The 14,458-nt window shown below is 50.0% G+C and overlaps 1 protein-coding gene across 1 annotated transcript in view; it reads right to left on the bottom strand.

Moving 5' to 3' along the window:
• The window catches only part of LOC144735743 (kelch-like protein 32), a 48,158-nt gene extending 34,053 nt beyond the window's left edge, over positions 1-14,105 (bottom strand). Inside the window, exons 1-3 of the mRNA XM_078618240.1 lie at positions 13,558-14,105; positions 2,507-3,030; positions 62-169 (exon numbers count right to left, since the gene is read on the bottom strand). Of these exons, the coding sequence (XP_078474366.1) occupies positions 62-169; positions 2,507-2,749 (351 nt within the window). The 5' untranslated portion in view covers positions 2,750-3,030; positions 13,558-14,105. The remainder of the gene's footprint in view (positions 1-61; positions 170-2,506; positions 3,031-13,557) is intronic.
• Positions 14,106-14,458: the final 353 nt, after the last annotated feature.

The raw sequence follows: 14,458 nt of genomic DNA, 5'->3' as shown, positions 1-14,458 counted from the left end.
TGAACTCCGCTCCCGATCGATCCGCGAACTCCGCTCCCGATCGCGCCGGGTGCGAGCCCACCTGCCCCGTGTAGGCAAAGTCGAGCACGTGCCGAAGACCGAGGGCGCTGATCCCCTTGAGAGAGATCTCCTCGGCACCGCTCTCCAGCATCGAGATGCTGAACATTGCCTGCAAAGACAAAGATCTCCATCTCCTGCTTCTGCCCCCTCCATACATCCGTGTAGCCTTTAACAGCCTGTTGAACACGCAGGCTTTTGGAACCAATCATCATCATCGTTGTCATCAAATCTAAATTCAAAAATAATTTACTTACAACTGATTGTTATTGTTGTTGTATTTTCCTTCCCCCGCACCTCCGGTGCGAAAGGAGTTCAAGATACATACACACTACATACTACACTACTATACACTACTATACACTATACACTACTATACACTACATACTACACTAATATACACTACATACTACACTACTACACAATACACTACTATACACTACATTGTATTGTATAATAGTGTTGTGTATAGTGTATAATGTAGTGTACAGTGTATTGTATAATAGTGTATAGTGTAGTGTATAATGTAGTCTACAGTGTACTGTATAATAGTGTATAGTGTAGTGTATAATGTAGTCTACAGTGTATTGTATAATAGTGTAGTGTATAGTGTAGTGTATAATGTAGTCTACAGTATACTGTATAATAGTGTAGTGTATAGTGTAGTGTATAATGTAGTCTACAGTGTACTGTAACAGGTCCCTGCGGGGTGGGCTGGTAGGAACGAATAACCAAAGAATATAAACATCATGTATTATTACACTTGTTTAGCCAGGAAAGCGTCACTGAGTGTAAAGGTTTTTGTAGTGTCCTGCCAAGTGTTTGCAGTAGGGGGCGATGTTGCTACACCTAATCGGACGATACGAAGGGAGAGTTTGAGGCCTAGTTCTAGGCTTTAGGCCTAGCTGTAGGCTTTAGGCCGCTGTGAGTTAATTTGTAATTTAAATGTTCTAATTATTAATGTAAAAGCTTTAAATGTAAATGTTTCTATTTAAAAACATCAGGGAATGTAACATTGTTAAACATTAACTCCCTTTCACACAGGCGGGGGTACGATACGAAGGGAGAGTTTGAGGCCTAGTTCTAGGCTTTAGGCTTAGCTGTAGGCTTTAGGCCGCTGTGAGTTAATTTTTAATTTAAATGTTTTAATTATTAATGTAAAAGCTTTAAATGTAAATGTTTCTATTTAAAAACATCAGGGAATGTAACATTGTTAAACATTAACTCCCTTTCACACACGCGGGGGTACGATACGAAGGGAGAGTTTGAGGCCTAGTTCTAGGCTTTAGGCCTAGCTGTAGGCTTTAGGCCGCTGTGAGTTAATGTTTCATTTAAATGTTTTAATTAAAAGCTATCTCAGGGAATTATAAGGGAATGTTACACTTGTTTAGCCAGGAAAGCGTCACTGAGTCTAAAGGTTTTTTTAATTAAAAGCTATCTCAGGGAATTATAAAATAAGGGAATGTTACACTTGTTTAGCCAGGAAAGCGTCACTGAGTCTAAAGGTTTTTGTAGGGTCCTGCCAAGTGTTTGCAGTAGGGGGCGATGTTGCTACACCTAATCAGACGGACGGACGGACAGACGATATCATCTATTGTAGGCTGGTTCACTTCGTTCCTACCAGTATAATAGTGTAGTGTATAGTGTAGTGCATCATCATCACCACCCATTGGCAGATAGCCCTAGTAGTGGCAGTCGTAGTAGTAGGTGCGTCCACCCCACATTCCCTCGCTTGTCGTTAACCACTCTCTCTCTGTCCTGCAGCGCCAGGACATCTCAAGTCGTGCGCCGCGTCTCTCTCCGGCGTCGGATCCCCTTCCTGTCCCGCCGGTCCGCGGCCGCCGTACCCCAGAGGTCACAATCGGGTACCCGATACCCGTACCCTACCTGATACCCGGCTACCCGTACCCGGCCGGGTACGGGTACCCGTTTGCGACCCTGGTGCGGCCGGGTACGGGTACGGGTAGGCCGTGAGTCACTGGTGAGTCACCGTTTGTCACTCATTTCCCAACGTCTTGTCTCTTCTCACAATTCAAGTTCCTAGAATCAACCCACCCGCGCCTGCAACATGGCTTCATCCCAGAGGTCGCAATCGGATACCCGTACCCTACCCGATACCCGGCCGGGTACGGGTAGCCGGGTATCGGGTAGGGTACGGGTACCCGTTTGCGACCCTGGTGCGGCCGGGTACGGGTAGGCCGTGAATCACTGGTGAGTCACCGTTTGTCACTCATTTCCCAACGTCTTGTCTCTTCTCACAATTCAAGTTCCTAGAATCAACCCACCTGCGCCTGCAACATGGCTTCATCCCAGAGGTCGCAATCGGGTACCCGTACCCCGGCCGGGTACAGGTAGCCAGGTATCGGGTAGGGTACGGGTACCCGTTTGCGACCCTGGTGCGGCCGGGTACGGGTAAGGAATCAAAACCCGTCTGCGACCTCCGCCGTACCCTGAAGTAGTCGCTGCAGGCGGCGAGGACGGCGCGGTGAGCCGGGAAACTGCGGGCGCCGGCGCGGAGTCGCACGTCGCACAGAGACGCCGAGAAGGCGGCGGTGGCGGTGGAGGTGGCGGTGGAGGTGGCGGTGGAGGTGCCGGTGGCGGCGTGGCGCTGTGCGTCCAGCGCAGCGAGCACGGAGCGAGTGTGGCCGCGGGCGCTGCAGCGGCGTCCGCGGTCCGACAACAGCGACGACATCGCCAGAGAGACACCGCCGAGACCTGACGCACACTCACACACTCACACACTCACGCACACTCACTCACACACTCACACACTCACACACACTCACACACACTCACGCACACTCACACACTCACACACTCACGCACTCACGCACACTCACGCACACTCACGCACACTCACGCACTCACGCACACTCACACTCTCACGCACTCACGCACACTCACGCACACTCACGCACACTCACGCACACGCACACTCATGCACACTCACGCACACTCACGCACTCGCCTTGCCTGGGCGAGCAGGGGTGGGAGGAAGGGGGAAGCACAATGAGGAGGTTAGAGGAGATGGAGGAGGTTGAGGAGGTGGAGTAGGTGGAGGTTTATGAGGGTGGTGGTGTGCGTTCCCTTTCGGTAACCACTGTGTGCCTATCTGAACGCAGATTTGAATCATCGCCCAGCACAGAAATCCTCTCTCGTCAAGACGCTCACACATCGGGCAAAGACAGTGTCAGATGGTGAAAGTCTAAGGAGAGAGATTAAACGTGTTAAAGAAGCGCTACGACTTAACGGCTACAATGATGCTCAAATTAACAGAGCGTTGGATGCCAAATCAAGATCGAACAACAATACCGCTGAAAGTGATCAGCTTATCAAAACAATTAAAATGCCATATATCTCAGGAGTAACTGACAAATTAGCCCGTGTTTTGTAAAAGCAAAACATTAAAGTGAGATTTGGTACGGTACACAAAATTCAAAGACTAGTGTCTTGTACGAAAGATTAAATAACGAAATTATCAACAGAAGGTGTATATCGGATCAATTGCTTATGCGGTAAACGCTATATTGGACAGACGGCACGTAACATCAGCGTAAGACTAAAAGAACACCAAAGGAACATTAAATTACCTCAAACACAGCTGTCAGCAGTGACAGAGCATGCTTGCCAACAAGGACACTCAATTGATTTTGTTAACGTTGAAGTGTCGTGTAAAACTAATTATTACTGGCCAAGATTAGTGAGAGAATCAATTGAAATTGAGAAGAATTCAAATAATTGTAACCGCTCTGATAGCTCCAGACTTAGCGCAGCCGGTAAGCGTATTATTAAGTAATACACAATACGTATTACAATTCCTTCTAGAGGAATCACATACTAATGAACTGATGACTGATCTCCATATATATATAAAAGGCAAAGTTGTGATTATGTGCGTCTGTTCAAAATGTTTAGCGTACTTCCCGACATGCAACAAACTTGAAATTTGCCATGTGGCTACTTTCCAGACTGTACACCATGCACAAAATTATAAAAATACACTTTTGTTTTTTTTGGGGGGGTGGAGCTCAATAATGCATATGTTTTTTGCATGGCAAGTGAGCTGTGACGTCACATCTGTCACGTGACCCGCGTATGTGGAAGCGTAACACATTGTAGTGTAGCGGGTGGCGCTACGCCGCGCTACGAACCCGGCGACCCGAGTTCGATTCCAACTCACGGCCACCACCAGTGATGACAATTATTTCAACCGGTCCTGGGCCTCCCCTAGGTCGACTCAGCCTCAAACGAGTAACTGATGTGGTGCGTGAACATCGCCACTGGGGAGACAAAGGCGGCTGGGCGTGGTGAATCCCGGGCGAAGCCGGGTAGTAAAGCTAGTCTATTATAAATTACAATAACCCCCCCACGTCCGTCTCTGATCTCGAATCCTGATGGGGTTCAACGACGATGACGTCACCCGGCACTATTTAAGACCGGACGCACGTGGGTGGCTTCACTATTCTGGCAAATCGCCGGATGATGCTGCATGTAACATCTAGATTTGAAGTTTTCGTGACTGCAGGGACCCATGCGCTTTGGTTCTTTCGGTAAAGTCACGTAGGTAGAAAACAAAACAAATTAAATCACGACGTTTCGGGCGCAACACAAGCGTCCGTCATCAGGTGGGACAACCACAGCAAGAAACAATTTCTGAAGTGGGCAAAATGGCTGCTGTGACAAGAGGCTATATAGGTGTAACGGGTTCCGGAGACACTTGTAGAGGTAACTTCTTTATTACAATCCAACAGCACTCCAACAGTCGAACAGTCCTGATACTCTGTAATAACTCCCAGGTACACAGCCTAGGTACACAGCCTAGATACACTACTCCGGCTACGCTCTGGAACTCGCCCTCACAAGGACGTAGAGTCGGGAGTTCCAGAGTCCCACCACTCGCTCTCACAGCATCCCAGGGTCCTCAGATGGCTGGTCTTGGGTCTTGGGTCTTGAGCTACAACTGGCCCTGATCGTCCAGGGAGCTCCCCTTTTATGCCTAGTCCCCAACGAGGGGTGGGGCCGTGTGCGCCCCCAGATATCCCACAGAGCACACACAGCCCCCCCCTTTGGCGGCGCCAAGCGGCTTAAGCGCCTGGGCCACCCGGGAACCCAACGCCTGGCGCCAAGAGGCTTAATAGTCTGCCCCGCCTGGGAACCCAGCGCCTGGCGCCAAGAGGCTTAAGCGCCTGGCCCGCCCAGGGTCCCAGAGCCCCCAGCAGCCCCTCCCTTCTTATGTCACTACATTACCCTCCTCTATGTAGCCTCCAGCCGTCCCGGCTGTCAATAATTAGAAAGTTTAAATTAACCAAAGGGAGAGAGAGAAAAAAAACATGCGAGCCTCAACAGGAAAAGAAAAGAGAACAAGAAAGCAACCATAAATACCATAACCAACCTGTACAACTTTACACTATATACAAGCATCAATCAACAAAAAGGTGAAGCAATGACACGTGAACAAACGACCCGCGGCACACCTAGCCCTCCTCGGGATCCGCATAGAAAACGGGGAATTAACAACAACAAATATACAGATTCCGACGCGTTGGATGCACAACCACTGCATGGATGGCAGGGTTCCACACCACCCTGCCAGCCTCCCATCCGTCAGGTGGAGAGAAGGCGAAGACCAACATGTCGAGCATCCCTCTACACACACTAATCCGGACGTCTGTCTACGTCCCGGGTCGAGAAGTCGTACTTCAGGGCCGACCCATGTACTGGGCAAACAAGTCGCACTTCAGGGCTGCTCCAGTATCTACATTTTAAAATATATATATAAAATTGACATGACACAAACAAAATAAATCTGCCTGCTCCTGTCCAGAAATGGTGGCCGCACGCGCGAACCGCATCTCTAAGGCATCCCGTGCTTGCGTCCCAGCAGCCCTCAATGAGGACCACCACCGACATTACATGTCAACCGTTAGCACCCCCCCCGCCTTTCCAACGCGGCGTCACAACCAATAGCACGCGTCGGCCATATCGGGGGAACTTCAACCCAGTCTCTCTCCAAGACTCGCATCGCAGCATATAGCTGTACCAACCGAGCTGAGACCCAGTCTCTCTTCAAGACTCGCATCGCAGCATATAGCTGTACCAACCGAGCTGAGACCCAGTCTCTCTTCAAGACTCGCATCGCAGCATATAGCTGTACCGACCGAGCTGAGACGACCCAGTCTCTCTCCAAGACTCGCATCGCAGCATATAGCTGTACCGACCGAGCTGAGACGACCCAGTCTCTCTCCAAGACTTGCATCGCAGCATATAGCTGTACCGACTGAGCTGAGACGACCCACTCTCTCTCCAAGACTCGCATCGCAGCATATAGCTGTACCGACCGAGCTGAGATGACCCAATCTCTCTCCAAGACTCGCATCGCAGCATATAGCTGTACCGACCGAGCTGAGACGACCCATCGTTCACTCCCTGCACAACATGCACCCTACCAACTGAGGGATACAGTCCCAACGTAACGGGACAACTACACCTGAACACCACGAATCTCCAGCCCACTGTTTCAACGCGCCTCGGAGTGTTTCAATCTTCGGGCCGTCAGGGCGAGCCTACTGCTCCAGACGCACCACAGAGGGTCTCAACCTTCGGGCCGTCAGGTCAAGCCGTCAGCCATTCCATGACGGGACCACACTCTCCGAGCCATGTGAGCGCACAGCCCACTCGGCTAGACATGCCACGGAGTGTTTCAATCTCCGGGCTGTCAGGTCAAGCCGTCAGCCATAGCATGACGGGACCACACTCTCCGAGCCATGTGAACACACAGCCCACTAGGCTAGACATGCCACGGAGTGTCTCTATCTCCGGGCTGTCAGGTCGAGCCGTCAGCCATAGCATGACGGGGCCACAACTCTCGTGTTAGACACGCACCACCCGCTGGGCCATCCTGGTCAGGATCTGCACCCCAAGATATTTGAGAGCCAGCATGACAATTCCAAATCCGTGGCAGCATGTCACCATCTCAAGATAAATGCCCCATACAGTCTATACATCGTTAACAATGACAGCACAAGCTATACATTAACAATCACGAACAAAGCTCAATACAAACCCTACATTGTTAAGAATCACAAGCAAAGTTTCGCACACACATTGACAACACTCACGAGCGAAGCTCCACACAGTTTACCCAACAACAATCACGACTCCCCGACGACAATGAAGAAAATGTCAACAAAAATCATTAATCCGGAGCGCATAAATGGACGAAGTGTCAGGGGCCTGGTCTCCCGACCTCCAACCTGTGGCCAGAGCAGCAAAGGCGGCGACCAGCGTGTCGGTCGATGTGCCGGCCCCGGCGCCGGTTACAGAATGGCGCCCTCACTGTCCGGTCGCAGCGCTGATGACGCGGTATGCTAGGTTTAAGCCAGCTGTCGTCCGGCAGTGAAGGTCGCAGCGCTGATGACCCGGCGTTGTTTGGTTGGACCACGCTGGGCCCGGAAGTGACGTTGCTCCCAGCGGTCATTGCTCCCCCGGCAAAAGTGACGACACACCCGGAAGCATCCCCCACATTCGTGGGGGGAACGCCGGTGGCGGGAATGGCGGCGGCGGGCTCGGGCGAGCGCCATGCCTCCTCTCTCCCTCCCGCCATCGCCTGTGAGCCCCGCATCCCGCCCAGGAGAGAGGCGGTGGCGCAGAGCAGCTCTGCGAGGCGAAGCAGCGCCTCCTCCATCTCTGCTCCCGACGCTGGAGAGGGGACGGTCGGCGGAGCAGACAGCTGCTCAGCCGGCAGTGCGGCGTGGTTGTCGGCCGGCGGTGCAGCGTCGCTGTCGGCCGGCGGTGCAGCGTCGCTGTCGGCCGGCGTTGGCCGCCCCATCGCTGCTTGCTCCTCGACATCGCCGTCAGGACTGAAGGTACGTGGCTTACTTCTTGTCTCCATAGCCACTTCTGACGCCAAATGTAACGGGTTCCGGAGACACTTGTAGAGGTAACTTCTTTATTACAATCCAACAGCACTCCAACAGTCCAACAGTCCTGATACTCTGTAACAACTCCCAGGTACACAGCCTAGGTACACAGCCTAGATACACTACTCTGGCTACGTTCTGGAACTCGCCCTCACAAGGACATAGAGTCGGGAGTTCCAGAGTCCCACCACTCGCTCTCACAGCATCCCAGGGTCCTCAGATGGCTGGTCTTGGGTCTTGGGTCTTGAGCTACAACTGGCCCTGATCGTCCAGGGAGCTCCCCTTCTATGCCTAGTCCCCAACGAGGGGTGGGGCCGTGTGCACCCCCAGATCTCCCACAGAGCACACACAGCCCCCCCCTTTGGCGGCGCCAAGCGGCTTAAGCGCCTGGGCCACCCGGGAACCCAACGCCTGGCGCCAAGAGGCTTAAGCGTCTGCCCCGCCTGGGAACCCAGCGCCTGGCGCCAAGAGGCTTAAGCGCCTGGCCCGCCCAGGGTCCCAGAGCCCCCAGCAGCCCCTCCCTTCTTATGTCACTACATAGGTAAGAGAAGGGGGAGGAGCAAGGGGGGGAGAGATAGAGAGGGGGGGGGGGGGAGAAGTGGGCGGGCCTGGGAGTGGGAGGCTGAAGAAACGTCATACAACTCAAATTCTCTTCTTAGGTTTTTTCGGTAAAGTCACGTAGGTAAAACATCAAAATGAATGAAAATAAAATCAAATCAAATCAAAAATCACGACGCTTCGGAGGCAACACAAGTCTCCGTCATCAGGTGGGACCGTCACAGCCAGATTAGCTGCATCAAGTGAGGCAATGATTCAAGATGTAATCCCTTAAAAGCGAGTTGAGGGGGGGAGGAGAGGGAGGGGGGAGCTCATCAGACTATGGTAGCCAATGAATGGAACGTATCGGGAGGGAGGGGGGGCGAGGCCAAAAGGGTGGGCGACGGCGTGCAAGCGATTGTGCGCAAGCGGCTAATTACTGCACACGCCAACACAATGGAGCGATTATGCGCAAGCGGCCAACTGCCGCACACGCCAACACAATGGGCAGAGAAGGGGAGGGAAGCTCTAATACACATGATAGACAAAAGAACGAAAATGCCCATGTTAATACCAATGCTGGCTGAACAATGAAGAGAGTACTGTTAAAAAATAACTGGGGATGTTAACACTCGGTAAAGTAAAGTAAAATAGTGCCTGTCAGATAAGATGGTCCAAAAAATTGTAATTAAGTCTTTTTTGCGTGGTTGATAACATCTTTCCAATGATTACTAAGTTTGTACCCATCATCACGGTTGAAATTATGTCTGTGTTTGTATATTTGTATGGCTTCGTGTACAAACCTTTGATGGTAGCCGGGAGGTTTGCAGAGAACCTTGGTCTCGGAAAAGACAATTTCATGAGAGCCCACCGAGTTGTAGCAATGATCGGCAACGGCAGAAGAATCAGTTCTGCCGTGTTTCAGATCTGACTTGTGCTCGCGGACACGATCAGAAACATGACGTTTCGTTTCTCCGATGTAGCAATCACCACAAATGCAACTCAATTTGTAGACTCCAGGATACTGTAAGTCAGGAACGACATCCTTCACAGATGGAATCAGATCACGGATTTTATGCACTGTACTGAATCGGACTTGGATCTTATGTTTGTTTAGAATTTTGGAGATCTTTTTGGTCACGCCAGCTATGTATGGTAACGTGATGGTTTTGGTCGGAGTTTCATGTGGCTGTTTCTGTGTGGTGGGAGAGACAGCTTGGCTGATAGTACGGTCAGAGTATCCGTTCATCCTGAGGGCCCGATGTACATGTCTTAATTCACCAGTCAGGTGGTGTTTGTCAGAAATGACTTAATTACAATTTTTTGGACCATCTTATCTGACAGGCACTATTTTACTTTACTTTACCGAGTGTTAACATCCCCAGTTATTTTTTAACAGTACTCTCTTCATTGTTCAGCCAGCATTGGTATTAACATGGGCATTTTCGTTCTTTTGTCTATCATGTGTATTAGAGCTTCCCTCCCCCTCTCTGCCCATTGTGTTGGCGTGTGCGGCAGTTGGCCGCTTGCGCATAATCGCTCCATTGTGTTGGCGTGTGCAGTAATTAGCCGCTTGCGCACAATCGCTTGCACGCCGTCGCCCACCCTTTTGGCCTCGCCCCCCCTCCCTCCCGATACGTTCCATTCATTGGCTACCATAGTCTGATGAGCTCCCCCCTCCCTCTCCTCCCCCCCTCAACTCGCTTTTAAGGGATTACATCTTGAATCATTGCCTCACTTGATGCAGCTAATCTGGCTGTGACGGTCCCACCAGATGACGGAGACTTGTGTTGCCTCCGAAACGTCGTGATTTTTGATTTTATTTTATTTTATTTTCATTCATTTTGATGTTTTACCTACGTGACTTTACCGAAAAAACCTAAGAAGATGATTCCTTGCAGTCACGAAAGCTTCAAATCTAGAACTCAAATTCTAAATGTTGTGGATTCACTCTTCAAACACACGGGTGGTGCTGAAGAAGAAGTCACTCATTGGCGTTTTGTTAACGTGACACATTTTTTTACACTTTTATTTAACTCACTTCGTCTGTTGTATCCTCAAAAAAGAAATCTTGTAACTCAATTTTTACACACTTCCCAATGTGCTATCAACTGCAAACATGAAATAGCTGTGTCATACTTATGACAACACGATATTCTATCATAAAAAATCCAAAACATATCTTTTCAAACTTTTTACACGTTTTTATTTAACTTTCTGCATGTGTTGTCGTATACAAAAATTTTGTAACTCAATTTCAACCGTATTTCCAATGTCGTAGCGACTGCAAACTTAGTATAGCTATGTCAGGGGTCGGCAACCTACGGCTCCGGAGCCGCATGCGGCTCTTTACGGGCTGCTTCTTGACAATATGTACGTATGTACAGTATGTACTCAGATGCATTGCGGCTCTTGAAATACTGAATTTTGTACCGAATTGGAAAGAAATGGCTCTTCTTGTTATTTTGGTTGCCGACCCCTGAGCTATGTCATACTGATGACAATACTATATTCTATCATTGAAAATTACAAGTAAATATTTGTAAACAATATTTTGTACGGCTCTAATTGTCCACGCTCAACTGACGTTTTCTGTAAATCACCACGTGGTTCCTTACCTCACGGCAAGCCTCAGGGTAGGCCTCGGCAAGGTAAGGTAATTTACCCTTTTTACCGGGTAAAAGGGTAAAGGTGTCGACATGCCAAGGGGTAAGGTAAAGGGTAGGGTAAAGGTAGCTCGAAAGAATTACCCGGTAGGGTAAAGGGAGCGTGAAATATTACCCGGTTAATACGGTGCCTTATTTACCGCTAAAAGCTCCGTGGAGCAGTCCGTGGCCTCCATTTAATTATTAATATATATTTTTAAACACGCTTTAATTAAATGTACTAGTAGTGGCAGATCTCCACGACTCCAGGAAGTGGCCCTGAAGCTTGCCACAACGTAAGGGACCGTGGCCAATTACAGCCAACGTCAGTTGAGCGTGGACATTTAGACCCAAGCCCAAACATAACATATTAAAAATAACGTTTAAAAATATATACATTTCTTATGATATAATATATTGTCATCAGTATGACATAAGTATACCAAGTTTGCAGTCGATACCACATTAGGAAGTGGGTTAAAATTGAGTTACAAGATTTGAGGATACGACAGCGACGACAAGACGACAACAACAATGACAACGACAACAGACAGAGTGAGTTAAAAGAAAGCGTGTAAAATTGGAATCATCGAGAGTATTCTATATGACTAAAGCGCTCTACCTGGCATTTACCGTTATAAACCTTTTTCATGTGTAGTACCTCAGTAATTACCCTGTAATCGGGTAATTTGTATGGGGTAAGGGTAAAAGGTAGGGTAAAGGTAAGCTCATTGCTTTTTACCTTTTACCTTACCTGCTAAAGGGTAAAAGGTAGGGTAGAGTTATTGTATTGTGGTAAGGTAAAAGGTAGGGTAAAGGTAGGCTCATTATTTTTACCTTTTAACTTTTACCTTACCTTGCCGAGGCCTACCTCAGGGAGCCACGCCCAGGGGCGGGGGATGTGAAAGGAGGGGAGGGGCAATGGGTGAAACGGGCAGGGGGAGGGGCAGCTCAGACAGTACATTTCATTAAAGCGTGTTTTTAAAAAAAGTAATTTTTTGTATTTTGTGTGTCGGGTGGTGGAGGGTTGTGACACATTTATAAATAATGTGATCAAACCCAAAAACCTTTATTATGAATAATACTGATCGCGAAAGTCTGCAATGTGTTAAACTGTCTAAGTATGTGTGTGTGTGTCTAAGTGCATGTGTGTCTAAGTGCATGTGTCTAAGTGCATGTGTGTGTCCGGTTTAACAGCAGAGGTCTCACTCCGAATCAGTCGAGTGGCAATCTTTTCATCGGCTGCGTAACGCTGTGTGGACGCTACCTGGTCTGTCGCTCCGCACGAAACTTCAGGTCTTCTCGACCACAGTCATTCCCTCCCTTCTCTACACTTGTGAAACGTGGACCCCCCTAATGGAGCATCTTCGCCGGTTAGAAACATTTAGGCTGGCCTGCCTATGATCCATCCTGGGTTTAACCAGGCTGGATTGTGAGGAGCTCACAAATCCTTGAAAGATCTGGGCAAAGTCCCATCGGTGAGCTCCTCCGGCAGGCAAGGCTGCGTTGGCTGGGTCATGTAGCCCACATGCCCAGCCACCGCATGCCTAAACAGCTTTTGTTCGGCCGGATCGAGGGGGCTAAATGGGCATGGCACGGGCTAGAGAAGAGATGGAGTGATGTGGTACAGGAGGACGTGGAGCTGAGTGGACTTGCCGATGACTGGTACCAGCGGTGTCAAGATCGGCCTCAGTGGAGGAGGCTCGTGAAGGACGCTACTGGGCAGTTGGAGGCAGTCGCCCTCCAACAACAACGGAGGGCGGAGGAGCGACGCTCACAACAACGAGCGGAGCGCCGGGTGGCTAAAGCACAGCAAGTTGGTACAGTAGGGGGCACAGGTGGTACATCAGCCATTCATCTCGGTCATCTCGGTCATCTCAGTCAGTCGACCCGTGGCACCTGCTGGGTCTGCCCAGTGACCTCCTGCCAGCGGGCGTTCGACACTTCACATGGCCTCAAGGTGCACTTGGCCTGGCACAAGCGTCGTGGTGACGTCACAGCCACCTAGTGGCGAATGGCGGTTGTTGTCTCTGTGTCTCTGCGTTTGTGTGTCTATGTGTCTGTGTGTTTGTCTGTTTGTCTCTGTGTCTTTTTGTGTGTCTCTGTGTCTGTGTGTCTCTGTGTGTGTCTCTGTGTCTCTGCGTGTCTCTGCGTTTCTCTGTGTGTCTATGTGTCTCTCTATCTCTGCGTCTGTGTGTGTCTCTGTGTCTCTGCGTGTCTCTGCGTCTCTCTGTGTGTCTATGTGTCTCTCTATCTCTGCGTCTGTGTGTGTCTCTATGTCTCGACACCTACACCTCCGATTAGCTTGGTTACACACGACGTACGCACGGTGCGAAAGAAGTTCAACATGCGTACAACATGCGCACAACATACGTACAACATGCGTACAACATACGTACCCGTGTGTATCTTTCCACCTTTCCACCTGTACCTGATTGCCGGTTTCTGTGTCTCTCTTCGTGTGTCTCTCTTCGTGTCTCTCTCCGTGTGTCTCTCTCCGTGTGTCTCTCTGTCTCCGTGTCTCTCTGCCTCCGTGTGTCTCTCTCTGTGTGTCTCTGTGTCTCCCTCTCCGTGTCTTTCTCTGTGTTTCTCTGTGTCTCTCCCTGTGTCTCTCCCTGTGTCTCTCCCTGTGTCTCTCCCTGTGTCTCTCCCTGTGTCTCTCCCTGTGTCTCTCCCTGTGTCTCTCCCTGTGTCTCTCCCTGTGTCTCTCCCTGTGTCTCTCCCTGTGTCTCTCCCTGTGTCTCTCCCTGTGTCTCTCTCTGTGTCTCTCCCTGTGTCTCTCCCTGTGTCTCTCTCTGTCTCTCTCTGTGTCTCTCTCCGTGTCTCTCTCCGTGTCTCTGTGTCTCTCTCCGTGTCTCTGTGTCTCTCTCCGTGTCTCCGTGTCTCTCTCCGTGTCTCCCTCTGGCTGCTTTGACGGTGCCCGATTCACTCAGAAGCAAAGGTCCAAGGCCACGTGGGCGTGTTTGCTTTCGTGACGTAACGCCCGCTGGACAATCCCCTCTGTCTGCGAGTGAGACCCCGATCTCTTTGTTTTCAAACTACGTTTCTGTTTGACCATCAGCTGTTGAAAATCCTCCGTTATGAAATTCACTTTGTGTTCGTCCATCAATGCACACGAACATATTTGATGCCATTTGTTGTTTAGAGCCAAACGTTTGCGGCTGCGTCTTAAAATCCCGTCTTGTGAGTCGTGAGAACATTGCGCAGTTTTAAACCGAGGTTCATTGCTGCCCGCATCAATGTCTCATGCGTGCGTGGGCGTTTAAATTGTCACTCAAACATTGTGGTCCAGTGCCAATT

This window comes from Lampetra planeri, chromosome 57 (genome assembly GCF_965212315.1).
Source record: "Lampetra planeri chromosome 57, kcLamPlan1.2.h2, whole genome shotgun sequence".
Lineage (NCBI taxonomy): Eukaryota > Metazoa > Chordata > Hyperoartia > Petromyzontiformes > Petromyzontidae > Lampetra > Lampetra planeri.
This window is presented reverse-complemented; position numbering and strand designations above follow the sequence as displayed.